Source organism: Cebus imitator, unplaced genomic scaffold, assembly GCF_001604975.1.
Source record: "Cebus imitator isolate Cc_AM_T3 unplaced genomic scaffold, Cebus_imitator-1.0 Scaffold101, whole genome shotgun sequence".
Lineage (NCBI taxonomy): Eukaryota > Metazoa > Chordata > Mammalia > Primates > Cebidae > Cebus > Cebus imitator.
Window position 1 is genome coordinate 3094634 of NW_016107416.1, and position 16113 is coordinate 3110746.

The window sequence follows — 16113 nt, forward strand, 5'->3', positions numbered from 1 at the left end:
AAAAAAAAAAAAAAAAGAGAAAGAAAAAGAAACAGAAACCATAAAGAGAGTTTGAGAGTTCTGTTCTTTCTTTCCTCAGAAGTGTTTGGTTTAGGTCCAGGAAAGCCTCAATCTTTGCTATGAAGTACCCTGAAGATAAGGGACAGTTCTGGAATTTAAAATTAATGAGACCTAAGATTCACTAATTTTTTTTTTAATGGAAAGTGATTACAACTTCAAACAATAATGAAATATTCTTATCTTTCTCCAGCTCTATCAACATGAGGGCAAACTAACCCAGCTACAGTGCCTGTGACAAACCTTGAATTATACTGTACACTTTGGGTAGGGTGACTCGTAAGTTATACTTTTAAGCTTAAATAATACTCTTTTCCTCTCTACCCTTTCTACAGTAAGGAAAAAAGATATTTACAACAGAGAAATTCAGAGAAAGGGCCAGTAGTTATTGTTTAATAGATTCACAAAATATGAGGACTGGTCTTTTAAAGCTTTATTTTCTATCCAAGGTAAGTACTGAATAAGCTTCAAATTGTAAAAGAATGCTGGATATTCTATTTGTTTATAACGCTGCCTTCCTTTTTTTGAGACAAGGTCATGCTCTGTTGCCCAGGCATGAAGTCTTTTAACCTTTTTAAAGGGGTTGCTGAGAATTTTATGAAAGCTATGAACTCTCTTCCAGCAAAAAATGCACAAACATACAAAATTTTATGAACTATTTTAGAAGACTGATCAACTACCTAAAACTTTAAAACTTAAAACTGTTTTAATTCTAAGTTGAAAATTCCACTACACTGAATACATGATATACGTGCACAGATGACACTAATGAACTAAATAATGAAATAAACAAGAAACTTGAGGTTTTAGCCACAAATTTCCTAAGTCAAACATTTCTTGAAAACATCCCAAGTGTTATAAAGCAACACATTAGCAGTGAGTCACACTATGAAATGGTTTTAATCTTTTTTTCTCTCTAAAGACAGATTTATATAATGAACAGTCACATCATTAGTGGCTCTTCACACTTTTTTTTTCTAAGCGGAGTCTCGCTCTGTCGCCAGGCTGGAGTGCAACGGCGCAATCTCGGCTCACTGCAACCTCCACCTCCCGGGTTCAAGTGATTCTCCTGCCTTAGCCCCCTGAATAGCTGGGACTACAGGCATGCACCACCATGCCCAGCTAGTTTTTGTATTTTTAGTAGAGACGGGATTTCACCATGTTGGCCAGGATGGTCTTGATCTCTTGACCTTGTGATCTGCACGTTTTGGCCTCCCAAAGTGCTGGGATTACAGGCATGAGCCACTGTGCCCAGCCTCTTCACACTTTTAAAAGTCAGGCAACTTAAAATATAGGGAAAAGTATAAGGTACCTAACCAGTAGAAACACCCTCTTCAGGGGAGCATGATGTAGTTCCTACTCCATCCAGAGCCACTGGACCAATACCTACCTGCCTGTTCCCTTTTAGGCCCCTCCTCTCAAGTATGGACAATAAAGCCACCCCACAATCAAGAACACCCCACATGTCAGCTAGCCCTTGCATACTTTCCTCCATGCATTATCATTTTCTGTTTCTTCTTTGCTTCCTCTTTCTCTTCCAGCATAGAACTGCATAGCCTAGTGATAATCTCAAAAATCACCCTTTTTATAAATTAAGAATTGAACAGAAAGGGTTTGGCAACTACAGACATAAGACATGTCCGGTAAAAAATAATGTTACTTTTGATTAGAGATGAAGGGAATGATCCCTATGAAATCCTAGTAGGAATTGAAAATATTCTCCCCTGGCCAGGCACAATGGCTCATGCCAGTAATACCAGCACTTTGAGAGCCCGAGGTGGGTGGATCAGCTGAGGTCGGGAGTTTGAGATCAGCTTGGCCAACATGGTGAAGCCATGTCTCTACTGAAAATACAAAAATGAGCTGGGCATGGTGGCATATGCCTGTAATCCCAGCTACTTGGGAGGCTGAGGCAGGAGAATTGATTGAACCCAGGAGGCAGAGGTTGCAGTGAGCCGAGATCACACCACTGTACTCCAGCCAGGGCGACCAGAGTGAGATTCCGTCTCAAAAAAAGAAAACATTCTCCCCAAAATACAGTATTAACAGATTATGGTCACAAAGATGTCTGCCTTTCAAAATGATCTAGCAAGAATTACATGAAGAGTTTATCAGTTTGAATTCTAGACTGCTACAGAAATAAGCTGCTAGTACTTTAGTTTCCACCTTGCCCATCTTACTTTTCCTTTAGTTAAGGAATCTCATACCTATGCAATTTTACACAAATGTTCTTCCCAAAGACATTATTTATGGATAAATAAGTTTTGTTCTAATGTTCTCACTGCCATTAAGTTAAATTTATTTAATAAACATAACCATCTTCACATACTGAATATAATGTATTACTGGGGCAATAACAACAGTATCCTTTCATTCTAAAAAGTATGCTAGTTTAAAGGACAAAGTCACTCTTTGATTGAATAAAGCAAAATGAAAAAATTTTGCCACTGTTTTAAAATGCAGCCCAGAATGATATTTTGTCAGTATTCTGCAATCATGCCATAGAAAATATTTACATGGTAGGAAATTATTTATGGTGAACATGTATTCAAATTTACTAAGGTAACAGGGTTTGCTAAAAATTAGACTTTCGAATTTCAGGCTTTAGAATTTTTTAGCTATAATCTCATATTTATGAAACATATATTAAGTAACCCCTCTAGCTGAATAGAGCCTTTCTCACAAGTATTTTTTTAAACATCCTTAAAATAATCATAGATCTTAACATCTTCTGTTCTAGAATGATTTCATCTACTTGTCACTACTTTAAACATTTCTTTCTTTCTAGCAATATTTTAAAATTTAACTTATATCTATATCCTTTTCTGCACATTAAACTTTTAACACAATGATGACTTCAAATCCTCAATTTTTCAAGCACTATGTCCAACCTGAGTGAGTCTGTCTAGCTCCCCAAGCCAGGCACCAAACATTTTGTCCAGATCCTGATCTTCTTTGTCACTGTCTTCTTCTTCAGCACCATGATCAATTTCTTCATCTGATAGCTGCTCCATCTGAAATACAGACATTTGTGTATAACGAATAATAAGTTACAGGTCTAACTTGAAAAATTATGCCATATATGCTCTGATATGCATTATAAGCCTCTGGAGTCAAATCTTCAAAACTAGAAACTATATTCTTTTTTTTTTTTTTTTTTTTTGAGATGGAGTCTTGCACTGTTGCTAGGCTGGAGCACACTGGTGCAATCTCGGCTCACTGCAACCTCCTCAAGCAATTATTCCACCTCAGCGTCCCGAGTAGCTGGGACCACATGTGCATGCCACCACACCCAGCTAATTTTTTGTATTTTTAGTAGAGACGGGGTTTCATCATGGTCTCGATCTCATGACCTCGTGATCCACCTGCCAAGGCCTCCCAAAATGCTGGGATTACAGGTGTGAGCCACTGCCCCTGGCCAAAATTATATTCTAAAAGAAAATCATAAGTCATTAAAGGAGACAGTGATGACAAGTGAGTAGAAACAAAGAATAAAGTCTCAAATTTTTTAGGAAACTGTAAAAGAAAAGCCAACTGTATCAGATTATGGCCAGAATCACAAGTAACATTACTAAAGAAAATTAACAGAGCACTTCTTTCAATCAGCAGAGGGTATAACAGTAGAACAGCTCTCTCCACTACTAGATCCTAGGACACCCAAATACCACAAGGAAGCCATTTCAGAAGACTTTAATGCAGCAAGCTATTGTCCTGTTTATTCTGTAAACATCTGTTTAGATAACAGTTATGTATCCTGCAAAACCTTAGTCCAGCAAGTATTTAAGAGAAAATTTGACAAAACAAAAATATTAATCTAGTTTGGTTTCTCTCTCCATTCTACCCTCCTACCCTCCCTTTCAATCCCATTTGTCTTCCTTCTCTATCTTACTTCATCAGTACCAACAAAATCCAACGAGAAAACAGAATTGAAAACTTCTAAATTCAGATCCAAATCCTAGATGTGGTGACTTTTCAAATATAGTCCCTTGAAAAAAGAAATTATTTCCCTTTTCCCATTAATAAAATAGTGTGATATCTGACATGGAACTTGCACATTATTTCAGGAAGATGGGAAGAAAAATTACATAAAACCATGTAAGATCGATGACTGACAAATCTGATGAACATATAGATATAAAATATAAATACAATAATACAAACATTTCAATATTAAAGGCCCTGAGAAATCTTCAAATAAGCATTAGCTTTGCTTAAACCAGCCAGCATATTCTAAAATTAAAATTAAAATCAGACAGGCATGTTAGCATGAACTTGAAACAAATTAACTTTTTTTTTCAAGTTAGCAAATTACAACTCCTGGTTTGATGGCAGGTATCTTATGTTTCTTAATATCATAGTTACTGACTAAAATCTGATAAAAATTTATTTCTAGAAGAAAAACCGGCATATTCCTAAGTTATCTGACCACAATCTCTTTTCCTTCAACTTCTGTCCCAAGGACACAATGAGTATCATCACTGTATGTTACATTAAATACTCTTGACTCACATTTCTAAAACACAAATTTTTATTATGGTGGATCTAGGCAATATTTGGAATATAGCCTGACAGTTGGTTTAAGCAATTCCTCTAAGATTATATAGTAGAGGGGCATACCATTAAAAAAGATATACCTAATCTTTAAACTTGATATACATATGCCATGGCGTGATGTGTCCCTTCCAAAATTCAAGTGCTACCAATGTGTGGGGCCTTAAAGAAGTGATTAGGCCATAAAGGCTCCTTCCTTATTAATGGTAGTAAGGATCTTATAAAAGAGGTTTCACGAAGCACTGGGTTACCTTGTTCTTCCACTCTTCTGCTATGTAAGAGCACATCCTCCCTGTGGAGGAAACAGCAACAAGTCTTCACCAAACGCCAAATGCCGGTGCTTTAATCTTGTACTTCCCAGCCTCCAGAACAGTAAGAAAATAAATTTCTTTTCTTATAAATTACCCAGTCTCAGGAATTTTATTGCAGCAGCATACATGGACTGATATCTTCGAAGCAGCAATCTACAAAATTATATATGGGATCCTTAAAGGTTAGGAGACAATGTAAGGAATCTATCTGATAAGGTGTCTTGAAGTTAAATTTTCTTTCTTTCTCTCTTTCTTTTCTTTCTTCTTTCTTTCTTTCTTCTTTTTTTTTGAAACAGAGTCTCACTCTGTCACCCAGACTGGAGTGCAGTGGCGCGACCTTGGCTCACTGCAACCTCTGCCTCCTGGTTCAAGTGATTCTCCTGCCTCAGCCTCCCGAGTAGCTGGGACTGCAGGCGCATGTCACCACGCCCCACTAATTTTTTGTATTTTTAGTAGAGACAGGGTTTCACCATCTTGGCCAGGCTGGTCTTGAACTCCTGGCCTCGTGATCCACCTGCCTCAGCCTCCCAAAGTGCTGGGATTACAGGTGTGCGCCACCGAACCCGGCCATGAAGTTAAATTTTCAATCTTATTTCACCATATAAAATTTTGCAGAAAGGGTCAAATAACGTTGCAAAATTAAACTGAACTTAGTTTTCAGATGCTGAAAATAAGATCATATTTAATCATTTAAAGGAAATAATTTTCTAATTCTCCTAACACTGGGAAGAACCACAGCTAATTAATATCTCTAATAGAAACTGGTAATTTCCATTTCTTTTTTTTTTCTTTTTGAGATGGAGTATCATCCTGTTGCCCATGCTGGAGTACAATGATACAATCTCAGCTCACTGCAGCCTCCGCCTCCTGAGTTCAAATGATTCTCCTGCCTCAGTCTCCTAAGTAGCTGGAATTACAGGCACCCACCACCACACCCAGCTAATTTTTGTATTTTTAGTAGAGACGGGATTTCACCAAGGTTAGCCAGGATTGTCTCAAACTCCTGATCCTGTGATCCACCAGCCTCAGGCTCCCAAAGTGTAGGGATTACAGGTGTGAGCCACCACACCCAGCCTCCATTTCTTAATCTTTTTTCACTCTAATCATATATAAATCAGGCCATTCTACCCTGGCAAATGAAAAAGGGATCTACCAATGTCCCAATTCATAAATCAGATTCTTAAAAAGGTTTAGTTTTTATAATTTGTGACAATATTTCTAAGATTTTATTCATTACTATCTAATTTATAGATCAATCTCAATAGAAACTTGGTATCAGAGTTCATTAAGTGATCTACCTATGAAAACATAAAATGTTAGTGAAAAGAAAAACATCATCTGACCAGATGACTTAATTACTCAAATAACTGCTAGTTCGAGAACACTCAGGAGCAGTAATAGCCAGTCTTCATAAAAAGGGTTAATAAGCATAATCTGGAATATACTTGCTTTTACTCCCTAATCTTTGAAACTGAATACATTGGAGTAACCCAGAAAATATCCTGGAAGGAATTCTGCTTTGAGATAGTAATACTTATTCTTAGTTACATTTTGTAGCTCTTAAGTACTTTTTTTTTAAAAAAAGAGTTTCTATCTCATTGCTCAGTCTGGAGTGCAATGGCACAATCTTGGCTCACCGCAACTTCCACCTCCCAGGTTCAAGTGATTCTCCTGCCTCAACCTCCCGAGTAGCTGGGATTACAGGCATGTATCACCACTCCCAGCTAATTTTGCATTTTTAGTAGAGACAGGGTTTCTCCATGTTGGTCAGGCTGCTCTCCAATTCCTGACCTCAGGTGATCCACCCACCTCTGCCTCCCAAAGTGCTGGGATTACAGGCATGAGCCACCACACCCCACCTCTCTTAAGTACATTTAAAACAATTGGGCCTGCAGCACTGTTGTCTAACAGATACCATTACATCACTATTGGCAGAGACAGCAGCTTTAGTAACTTTAATGAGTATTTTAGGCAATAATACACAAAGCACTGGGTTTATGGTGACTATATTCTCCACAGTAAAAATTTGGTCACATGATAGAATATTTTTCTAGGTGACTCATCATCTGGAAAATCTGTGATGTATGAATATCATTAACACACCCTATGAGGAAGTTACAGTCAAAGAAGGCAGGGAGAGAATATTAGTCATAGGCCTCCATTAACCATTGTGATAGGTAGGCTATTATATCACTTCCATTTCATAAACAAGGAAAGCTAATGAGAGAAGGTAGCAAGCTCTAAGTGTTCTTGGAGAAGAGCTGAGAGGACAGCATTCCAAGTCTGCTGCTTCAAACACCTTTGATTTCAGTCATCTTACAGATAGGGCTTCCACACTGGATATCATTTAAACCGAGAGTTCAAATTTTTTTTAATGATTAAAAAAAAAAAAAAAAGAGGTTTAAATCCTGGACTTCTCTTCTGAGAACAGAGTGTAACTGCCCATAAGAAAATGCCATACTGGAAAAAATAAAACAACAAGAAAATAATTTTATAGGGCAAATATAAAATAGTTCAAAATGAAGAATTATTTTACATTACAATGGAGCCAAAGACAACTACAGTCATGTGCTCATAATGTACAAATCAATGACAGACTGCTTATACAATGGTAGTCCCATAAATATTTTTACTGTACCTTTTCTAAGTTTAGATACCATTGTATTACTACTGTCTACAGTATTCAGTACAGTAACATGCCGTATAAGTTGTTGCGTAGGAGTAATAGGCTATACTCTATAGCCTAGGTGTGCAGTAGGCTATACCACCTAAAGGTTTGTATAAGTACAATCTTTCATGCTGGCACAACAATGAAATTGCTTAATGAAGCATTTCTCAGAAAATATCTTCATCATTAAATGACACGTGACTGTACAGACTCTGCATCCAAAGCTAGCGTTTTTTAAACTTTTTTTCTACTATTCAAACAAGCTATTTGGGTTTTCAAAATCCCTTTAAATATTTTCATTTATAGTTTTGTTTTTATCTACACTACTGCAGACTTAAGTAAAGGAAAATAAGGCTACAGAACAATGACAGAGAAACATAAAATTAACCGAAATTTTGAAGTAACTACTAAACATTAACCATTTATGTTACTTTTGCCAGTTCTGTTCTTTTTTCGATTTGTCCCCACATGGATTAATTAAAAAAAAAAATGGCCGGGTGCAGTGGCTCACACCTGTAATCCCAGCACTTTCGGAGGTCGAGGTGGATGGATCACCTAATGTCAGGAGTTCGAGACTAGCCTGTCCAACACAGTGAGACCCCCGTTTCTACTAAAAATACAAAAAATTAGTTGGGCATCGTGGCAGGCACCTGTAATACCTGCTACTCAGGAGGCCGAGGCAGGAGAATCACTTGAACCCGGGAGGTGAAGGTTGCAGTGAGCCAAGATTGTGCCACTGCACTCCAGCCTGGGTGACAAGTGAAACTCCATCTCAGAAAAAGAAAACACAAAAAATATCTTAAGAAACTTACGAGACTTTACCAAAAAAAGTAGGTTCCACAATATTTCTTAAAGAATTCACTCTAAAACACACTCTCCATTCTGTAAATGCTGACGCTGATGAATCTTATTCTCCAATTCCCCAATAAAGCATAATTTCCATTAGCCATATACATCAAATAAGGTGCCCCTAGACCTACTTTTATAGGCTTGGCACTGTCTTGGGTCAGCAAATCTAGTAGTAGAGAAATGAATTCCTGCTTGCCAACTCCTTGACATCCATACCCTACCCATCCTAAAAATCATTTGCATTATAATTGTTACACATCACCAAATAACACAATTCTTAACCTGAATTTTCTAAACATAATGCCACTACTAGAAACAATGACATCAGAAAATAATCCAACAGTCAACTGTCCCTCCAGTCAAAGATAAGAAAAATTAAGGAAAACAGAATTTATAAATCATTTAAAAAATAATAATTCGGATTTTAAAATGGATAGCTTCTAACAAAATGCTCTTCCTTAATGATATCCAAAAATAGGCCCAAGGAAACTATAATGCATACTAAAACAAATCCTGTTAAATTACTCTATGATTATAAGGTTAGGTACTTTGTGGGGGAATATATTGAAGTTTTACTTAAATTCCTGGCTCCATTACATGTAAGCGAAACTATGTCCTGAAAGAGTAAATGTATCCTACCACAAATAAAGTTTACTCCTCAAAGCACAGATATACTGAAGATAGAATTAAATCCAAAGTCATTCACAGATTGACAATGGCTTGTCCAATCCTAACTTCAGGGACCTCTCTTACCACCTTCCCCTTCCCCACCTCCCCACTTTTAGCAACACTGTCCTGCTTGCTAATCCTTGGAACAAAGACTTGCTCTAATGTCCAATATTTTCAATGCCAGATCCTTTAACTAGAACTCTCTCCTCCAGATAGCTGCATGGCTCACTCATCCAAGTCTGCTTAAATGACCATTCTATCAGAGTACGCCTTCCTTAATACTTCTGGTCTCTTGCTTGGTTTTATTTTTCTTCGCAGCACTTATCACCATCTGTCACATCATCTCTCTTCTTCCACTAGAAGGAAAGCTCCCTAAGAGCAAGGACTTTGGTTTCCTTCTGTATCTACAATGCTTATGGTGCCTGGCTCATAGTAGGTGTCATTAAATATCTGCTGAATAAATGAGTATCTAACATACACATATAGTTAGATATATAAATATATAAAGGATGCACATTTTTTGAAAGGTCTCAAAAGAGCTAGTATGGCCAAAATCCACACAAAAAATCAATATAATAAAGGACTGAAATAAACATTAACAGTGTGCTATTCCTCAAGACCAGGTCCTTTATAAGGAACTCATTTAATCTCACAGTAACTCTGAGGCAGTTGTTACTCATTTATAAATGAAGAAAATTAGACTAAGAGAGATTAGGTAATTTTTCCCAAGCCTCACATCTAGTCGACAACAGTGTTAAGAATTCTGAACCCAAGTGCGTGACTTGTTCTGTTATCACTGGTTTTCAAACTACCTTCCAAATAGGTGCTTTTAGCAGCCACCATGTGCATAGTTTTTAGAGATGCTAAGACAAAACAAAATAAAACAACCCACACTTTTTATTCATTCATTCAACAAATATTTACTATGTAGCTACCACAGGCCAGCCACCATTCTGGGTAATAAGAATAAAACAACAAAACAAATTAGATAAAGTCCCTTTCCTAGTGGATCCTTAGTCTGTTGGCATGAAAAATGACAGAGAGTCAGCTATAGAAATCTAAGGAAGAATGGGCAGAGAAAACAAGCAAAGACGAAGGTAGGAATAAGCCACGGGCATTCAATGCAAGGAAAGACTATACTATGACTGGAGCCCCAGAGACCTAGTAGAAGAGTGGTAGAATCTGAAGTCAGAGAGGCAGACAGAGAACAGAGCATCTATAGCTTAGTAAGTTTACTAAAACTGTTGGGGTTTTATTCTATGTCCTTTCTTTATGTATAAGCAGGATCTTGGTATAACGGTATTAATGTTTTTTAGAAAGATCAAATTGCTTTATGGTGAACAGACTGTAAGGATGGAAAGAACTAGATGAGATCAAGAAGACTAATGCAATGGTCCTATTGAGAAATGACAAAGACCTCAACTAAGTTAATGAAGATGAACAACGGAGTTGAAGATGATGATGATGATAGCTAGTATTGATTGATCAAATATGGATCTGGCATTATTTCAAGTGTAGCACATGTATTAATTCATTCAATCCTCAAAATAACCCTATAAAGTAGGTAGTATTAAGCCATTTACTGATGACACAGAGAAGGTACATAGTTTGCCATGGCTGCAGAGGCAGAATTCAAATTTAGGACAGTTACCACCACTAGCCAGGTTCTTAACTATTGTATAATATTGTCTCTCTCTGAGATGAAATGAAGTAATATGGCCAAACTCAGGATACTTTTCTGCAGTAAAGCCAAAAGAACTTAATAAAAAACTAAATGGGGGGAAGAGGGCAAAGAAAAGAGAAATCAAGGATAATGCCTAGATTTCTGGTTTCAGTTAAGTGGGTGGTGGTAACATCCACGAACACTAGTGAGATTCTGTTTTGAAGATAGAGTAGTGATGTCTAGCAAACATCCAACTACGAAAACTACAAGGAAGGATTAAGACTCAGCTGATAAGAAGGCTTAGTTTAATCTTTATTATTTTGAAACCACTTTACAGAAAAATCACAGAATATAGCTAATAATGATTTACTATTTTAAACTCATTTACATGTACTCTATTCATGAAAAATAGAAATAATGGGAGAATGATCTACCATTGCTTACACACTGGTTGGTTTCATTTTACCATTAATAGTAAATAATTGTGCCCAATTATTACAGGTTAAAACCTGTATAAAGTAAGCTCCACTATGCATAATGAAGCTATCTATTCAGCACACTTTTGTATGAAACAATATTATTCCTGCTAAATTTTCCATGAAGTTATTTATTCAAGCCTATTTTCCTATTAACCTTCCTCTCAGGAGATATTTTGGTTACTATTTGATATCCTCATTGTAAAACTAAATGGTGATTATCAAGAAGGTTGAGCTTCCATTAGGGCTTAAAAATTTGATCAAATACTTTACATATAGGGCAATTATAAAGGGCAAAGGACAAAGTGTATATTTGTGAGAATGTCATGAGATTGACTTAAAGAGAACTAAAGTGCGACCTTGAAAGCCAAGCCTATTTTTTTTTTTTTTTGCCTGAAGCAACTGGATTCTTTTTTTAAGTGATGTGGTCACCTGGGCTGGAGTGCAGTGGTACTAACACATCTCAATGAAGCCTGGACTTCTAGGCTCAGGCAATTCTCCTATCTCAGCCCCCCAAGTAGCTGGGACTACAGGCATGCACAACCATACCTGGCTAATCTTTTGTACTTTTTTGTAGAAACAGGATTTCTCCCAGTTGCCTAGGCTGGTCCTGAACTTCTAAGCTCAGGCAATCCTCTGGCCTTGGCCTCCCAAAGTGCTGAGACTGCAGATGTGAGACACCGCACCCGGCTGACAACTGGATTCTTAAGCATAGAAATTAAAGGGTCAGGGGCAGAAATGGCATTTTATCAAAGAATATAACTGTATATAGAGTTTTTACATGCCTGTAATCCAGTACTTTGGGAGGCTGAGGCAGGTGGCTCACTCGAGGCCAGGAGTTCAAGACCAGCCTGGCCAACATGGTGAAACCCCATCTCTAATAAAAATACAAAAAAATTAGGGTGTGTGGTGGCACATGCCTGTAATCCCAGCTACTCAGGAGGCTGAGGCATAAGAATTCTTTGAATCTGGGAGGTGAAGGCTGCAGTGTGCAGAGATTGTGCCACTGCACTCCAGCCTGAGGGACCGTGAGACTCTGTTACAAAAACAAAACAAAACAAAAACGTTTTTTGTTTTTTTTTTTTTTTTTTTTTGAGATGGAGTCTCACTCTTGCCGCCTAGGCTGGAGTGCAATGGTGCAATCTTGGCTCACTGCAACCTCCGCCTCCTGGGTTCAGGTGACTCTCCTGCCTCAGCCTCCCAAGTAGCTGGGACTACAGGCATGCACCACCATACCCAGCTAATTTTGTATTTTTAGAAGAGACGGGGTTTCGCCATGTTGGCTACATTGGTCTCAAACTCCTGACCTCAGGTGATCTGCCCACCTCGGCCTCCCAAATTGTTGGGATTACAGGTGTGAGCCACTGCGCCCGGCCAAAGTTTTTAGAGCAGGAAAAGACCATTAGAAGGCTACTGCAGATATCAGGTAGAGATACTTCACGAAATTGAAGTCCTGGGCAAATATACAACTTACACAAATCACATATTAGAGTAGCAAGAATATCACATGGCATATAGTCAGGTTGCCATATTTATTACTGAGCTCTTTTTTTACTGTTAATAATTTTAAAAATTGCTTTTTGCAAAAATAAGTATTCCATACTTAAAATCACATGAAAACTCTCCGATACAGGAAAGCAGAGTGCTATCAGAGCCATTTCCGTGGGTCTAGAGCACTCAATGTTCCAAAGACACAAGAGAAGCTTTGATTTCATTGAACATTCATGGTACATCTACTATATGCCAGACACTGGGGGAACAGAGATGAACATGACAATCTCTGTCCTCAAGGAACATATAATCTAGTAGGGGACAGACAAGGAAACCAACAATGATGAAACACTCTGTAAAGTGCTATAAAAGAAGTATGTTAAGTAAGCGTAGTTTAACTCAGTTTGAGAAGAGAGGAACATGGTGATGCTTCAGTGAAGACCTAAAGAGTGAATGTGTAAGAAAAAGGAGAATGTTTTTAGGCAGAGGAACCAACATATACAATGGTATAAAGGTGTAAGAAAGACATGTTAGAACTCGAAGTGACTTAGCATTTCTGAAGCATAAGATGGGTGGTATAGACACATGGAAAATAAGGCTAGAGTGGAGGAAGGGGCAAAATCCTAAGCCATACCAAAAACTTTGAACTTTATCCTCAGGGCAAAGTTATTCCAATTGTGGTTTGTTGATGACCTGCATCAAAATTACCTGGGTGCATCTTTTAAAGTCAGTTTTAAAATGGCCCACCCAAGATCTACTGAATACTAATGTCAAGAGGATGGGCTATTTTCAACAAGTTACCCAGGGTATTGCTTATACCCACTTAAGTTTAACAAATAAAGTATAAACAACTATGTTGTTTAATAATTACTGGGAACTCTCGCAAGACAATAAGTAATGCCATTTTGTATAACTACAATTTGGTTAAAGGCAAATGTGGACTCCTTAAATGAGTACTAGAATGAGTACTCCTTAAAACCATAAGGAAATTAGGCAGCATGAGGATCCATCATTAATACACCCCAATTACTCCTCTTCCATTACCACAGTCCCATGCTTCCTCTCACAGTTATTAATTTACAAATAAATTTTAGTTCTTTATGTCCAGTTATGTTTCAGTAGCTTTCTCACAAAAATGGTTTTAGAAACACCTTCTATGCTGTTCTAACCTGAAAAATAATTCTAAAGAAAAACGTGCACTAGAGAAAGGGGCAGGAGGGGGACGAACACTTCCATGTTCAAGGAGTACCCCCAACTGTGCAAGTTACAACGATTGCAAAACAAAAGCAAGAGGAAGGAAACCTAATTCAGACAAGAGAAACAAACAAACAAACAAAAATGTTAAATTTAGTAATGCACAAAAAGAGGAAGAGGACTCATCAAAAGGAGGATGGAGGAAGTCAGAACAGAGAAGGAAAAGGAAAGAAGTAGGACACTCATAATGTAAAATGGAAAGAAAACTGTAGGGGATTACTTATCAGATGGGGCAGTGCCTGGTATGTTTGGTTTGTTTCTCTCATGATCTACAACTACATTATTTTAACACAGGACCTTTAGTTCGCTATGAACAAAGTGCTATCATTTATAAATTGCCCAAATGGAGACTGGGTATTTAATAAAGTGTCTGGGAAGTTTTAAAAATGAATTTGTATGGCCAGGCATGGTGGCTCACACCTGTAATCCCAGCACTTTGGGAAGCCAAGGTGGGCAGATTGCTTGAGCCCAGAAGTTTGAGACCAGCCTAGGCAACATGGCAAGACCTCATCTCTTAAAAAAAAATAAAGAAAATTGTAGGCTGGGCACAGTGGTGCATGCCTGTAATCCCAGCACTTTAGGAGGCAGGGGTGGGCGGATCATGAGGTCAACAGATTGAAACCATCCTGGCCAACATGGTGAAACCCTGTCTCTACAAAAATTAGCTGGGCATGGTGATACATACCACATGCCAAACACTCACTGTTCTAGAAGTTCAGGATACAGCTATAAATATGACAGTGAGGGAGCTGTTGACATTGAACTTACATTCTAGTCAAGGGAGACAAATATAAAACAACAAAAAAGATAGTGATGGCCAGGCTCACACCTGTAATCCCAGCACTTTAGGAGGCCGAGGAGAAGGGATCAAAAGGCCAGGAGATCGAGACCATCTTGGCCAGCATGGTGAAACCCCGTCTCCACTAAAACACAAAGAGCTAGCCGGGCATGGTGGTGCACGCCTGTTTTCCCAACTACTTGTGAGGCTGAGGCAGGGGATACGCTTGAACCTGGGAGGCAGACATTGCAGTGAGCCAAGGTCATGCCACTGCACTCCAGCCTGGAGACAGAGCAAGACTGTGTCTCAAAAAAGGAAAAAAAAAAGTGACAAGTATGGTGATAATTAGGGTGTGGATAACGAGTAGGTAGCTGCTTTGGATTTGATCAACAGAGCAAGCCTGAGTTGTGATATTTAAGCTGAGATACTAATGACAAGAAAGAATCAGACATGCAAAGATCAGAGAGAAGAGTACTTCAGATAGAGGGTACAGATTTGGGAAGGAGCAGATCATGCAAGGATTTGTAAACAAAGAGTTTGGATTTTTTTTTTTTTTTTTTAGGGGATTTTATACTAAAGAAGTCCTCTTGAGGGTAATAAGAAGTCATCTCTTACCAAAGGCTGTAGTAGAGGTAAGGACCATTCATAAAGAGGCCAGAGGGCTAAAAGAATAGAAATGGGAAAAAGGATGCTCTGCAGGACAGCTGACAGTATCCTCCAGGGTGGCATTCCCCAGGCAATTTAGACATTTTCTTCCAGGGTCACTGAAACTAGAAAGATAACTCTCAAGTCTGGGATGCGAGCCCAAATGCCTGCAGGGGTCAGGCAGCCAATATACACACTGGTGGTACTCGTCACATATAAACCAATAGGGAGTGGTGAGGTCTGAGAACTGTGACAGCACACCTCAGCTAAAAAGACTAAATTTTTTTTTCAAGTTTATTCTGGAATTAGATAGTGGTGAAGGTCGCATGACTTTGTGAATATAATAAAACTCACTGAGTGTACACTTTAAAAGGGTAAATGTTTGGGAGGCAGGGGCAGGAGGATTGCTTGAGCCCAGGAGTTTGAAACCAGCCTGGGCAACATAGCAAGATTCTGTCTCTGTTAAAAATAAATTTTAAAAAAGAGTAAATATTATGTATTATATCTCAATTAAAAAAAAAAACCTAAAAGTTTAAGTGCTGTGCTAAACAAGAGAAGAGTTAGATACCACTTCCTCTGAGAAGTCCATGAACTTTGTACCTCTCTATGGCATTTATAGCTAATCAGCTTTGTATTATGCGGTGGTTTGTGCACTTGCCTTATCACCCTCCACACCCAACTAGATTGCAAGCTCTGGAAAG

General features: G+C 38.2%; 1 protein-coding gene across 8 annotated transcripts in view; it reads right to left on the reverse strand.

Moving 5' to 3' along the window:
• Positions 1–16113, reverse strand: part of RAPH1 (Ras association (RalGDS/AF-6) and pleckstrin homology domains 1) — a 96154-nt gene that overhangs the window by 58540 nt on the left and 21501 nt on the right. For all 8 annotated transcript variants that reach the window (XM_037741481.1, XM_017536858.1, XM_017536861.2 and 5 more), the window contains exon 2: positions 2949–3071. In XM_037741481.1, coding sequence (XP_037597409.1) covers positions 2949–3071 — 123 coding nt within the window. The remainder of the gene's footprint in view (positions 1–2948; positions 3072–16113) is intronic.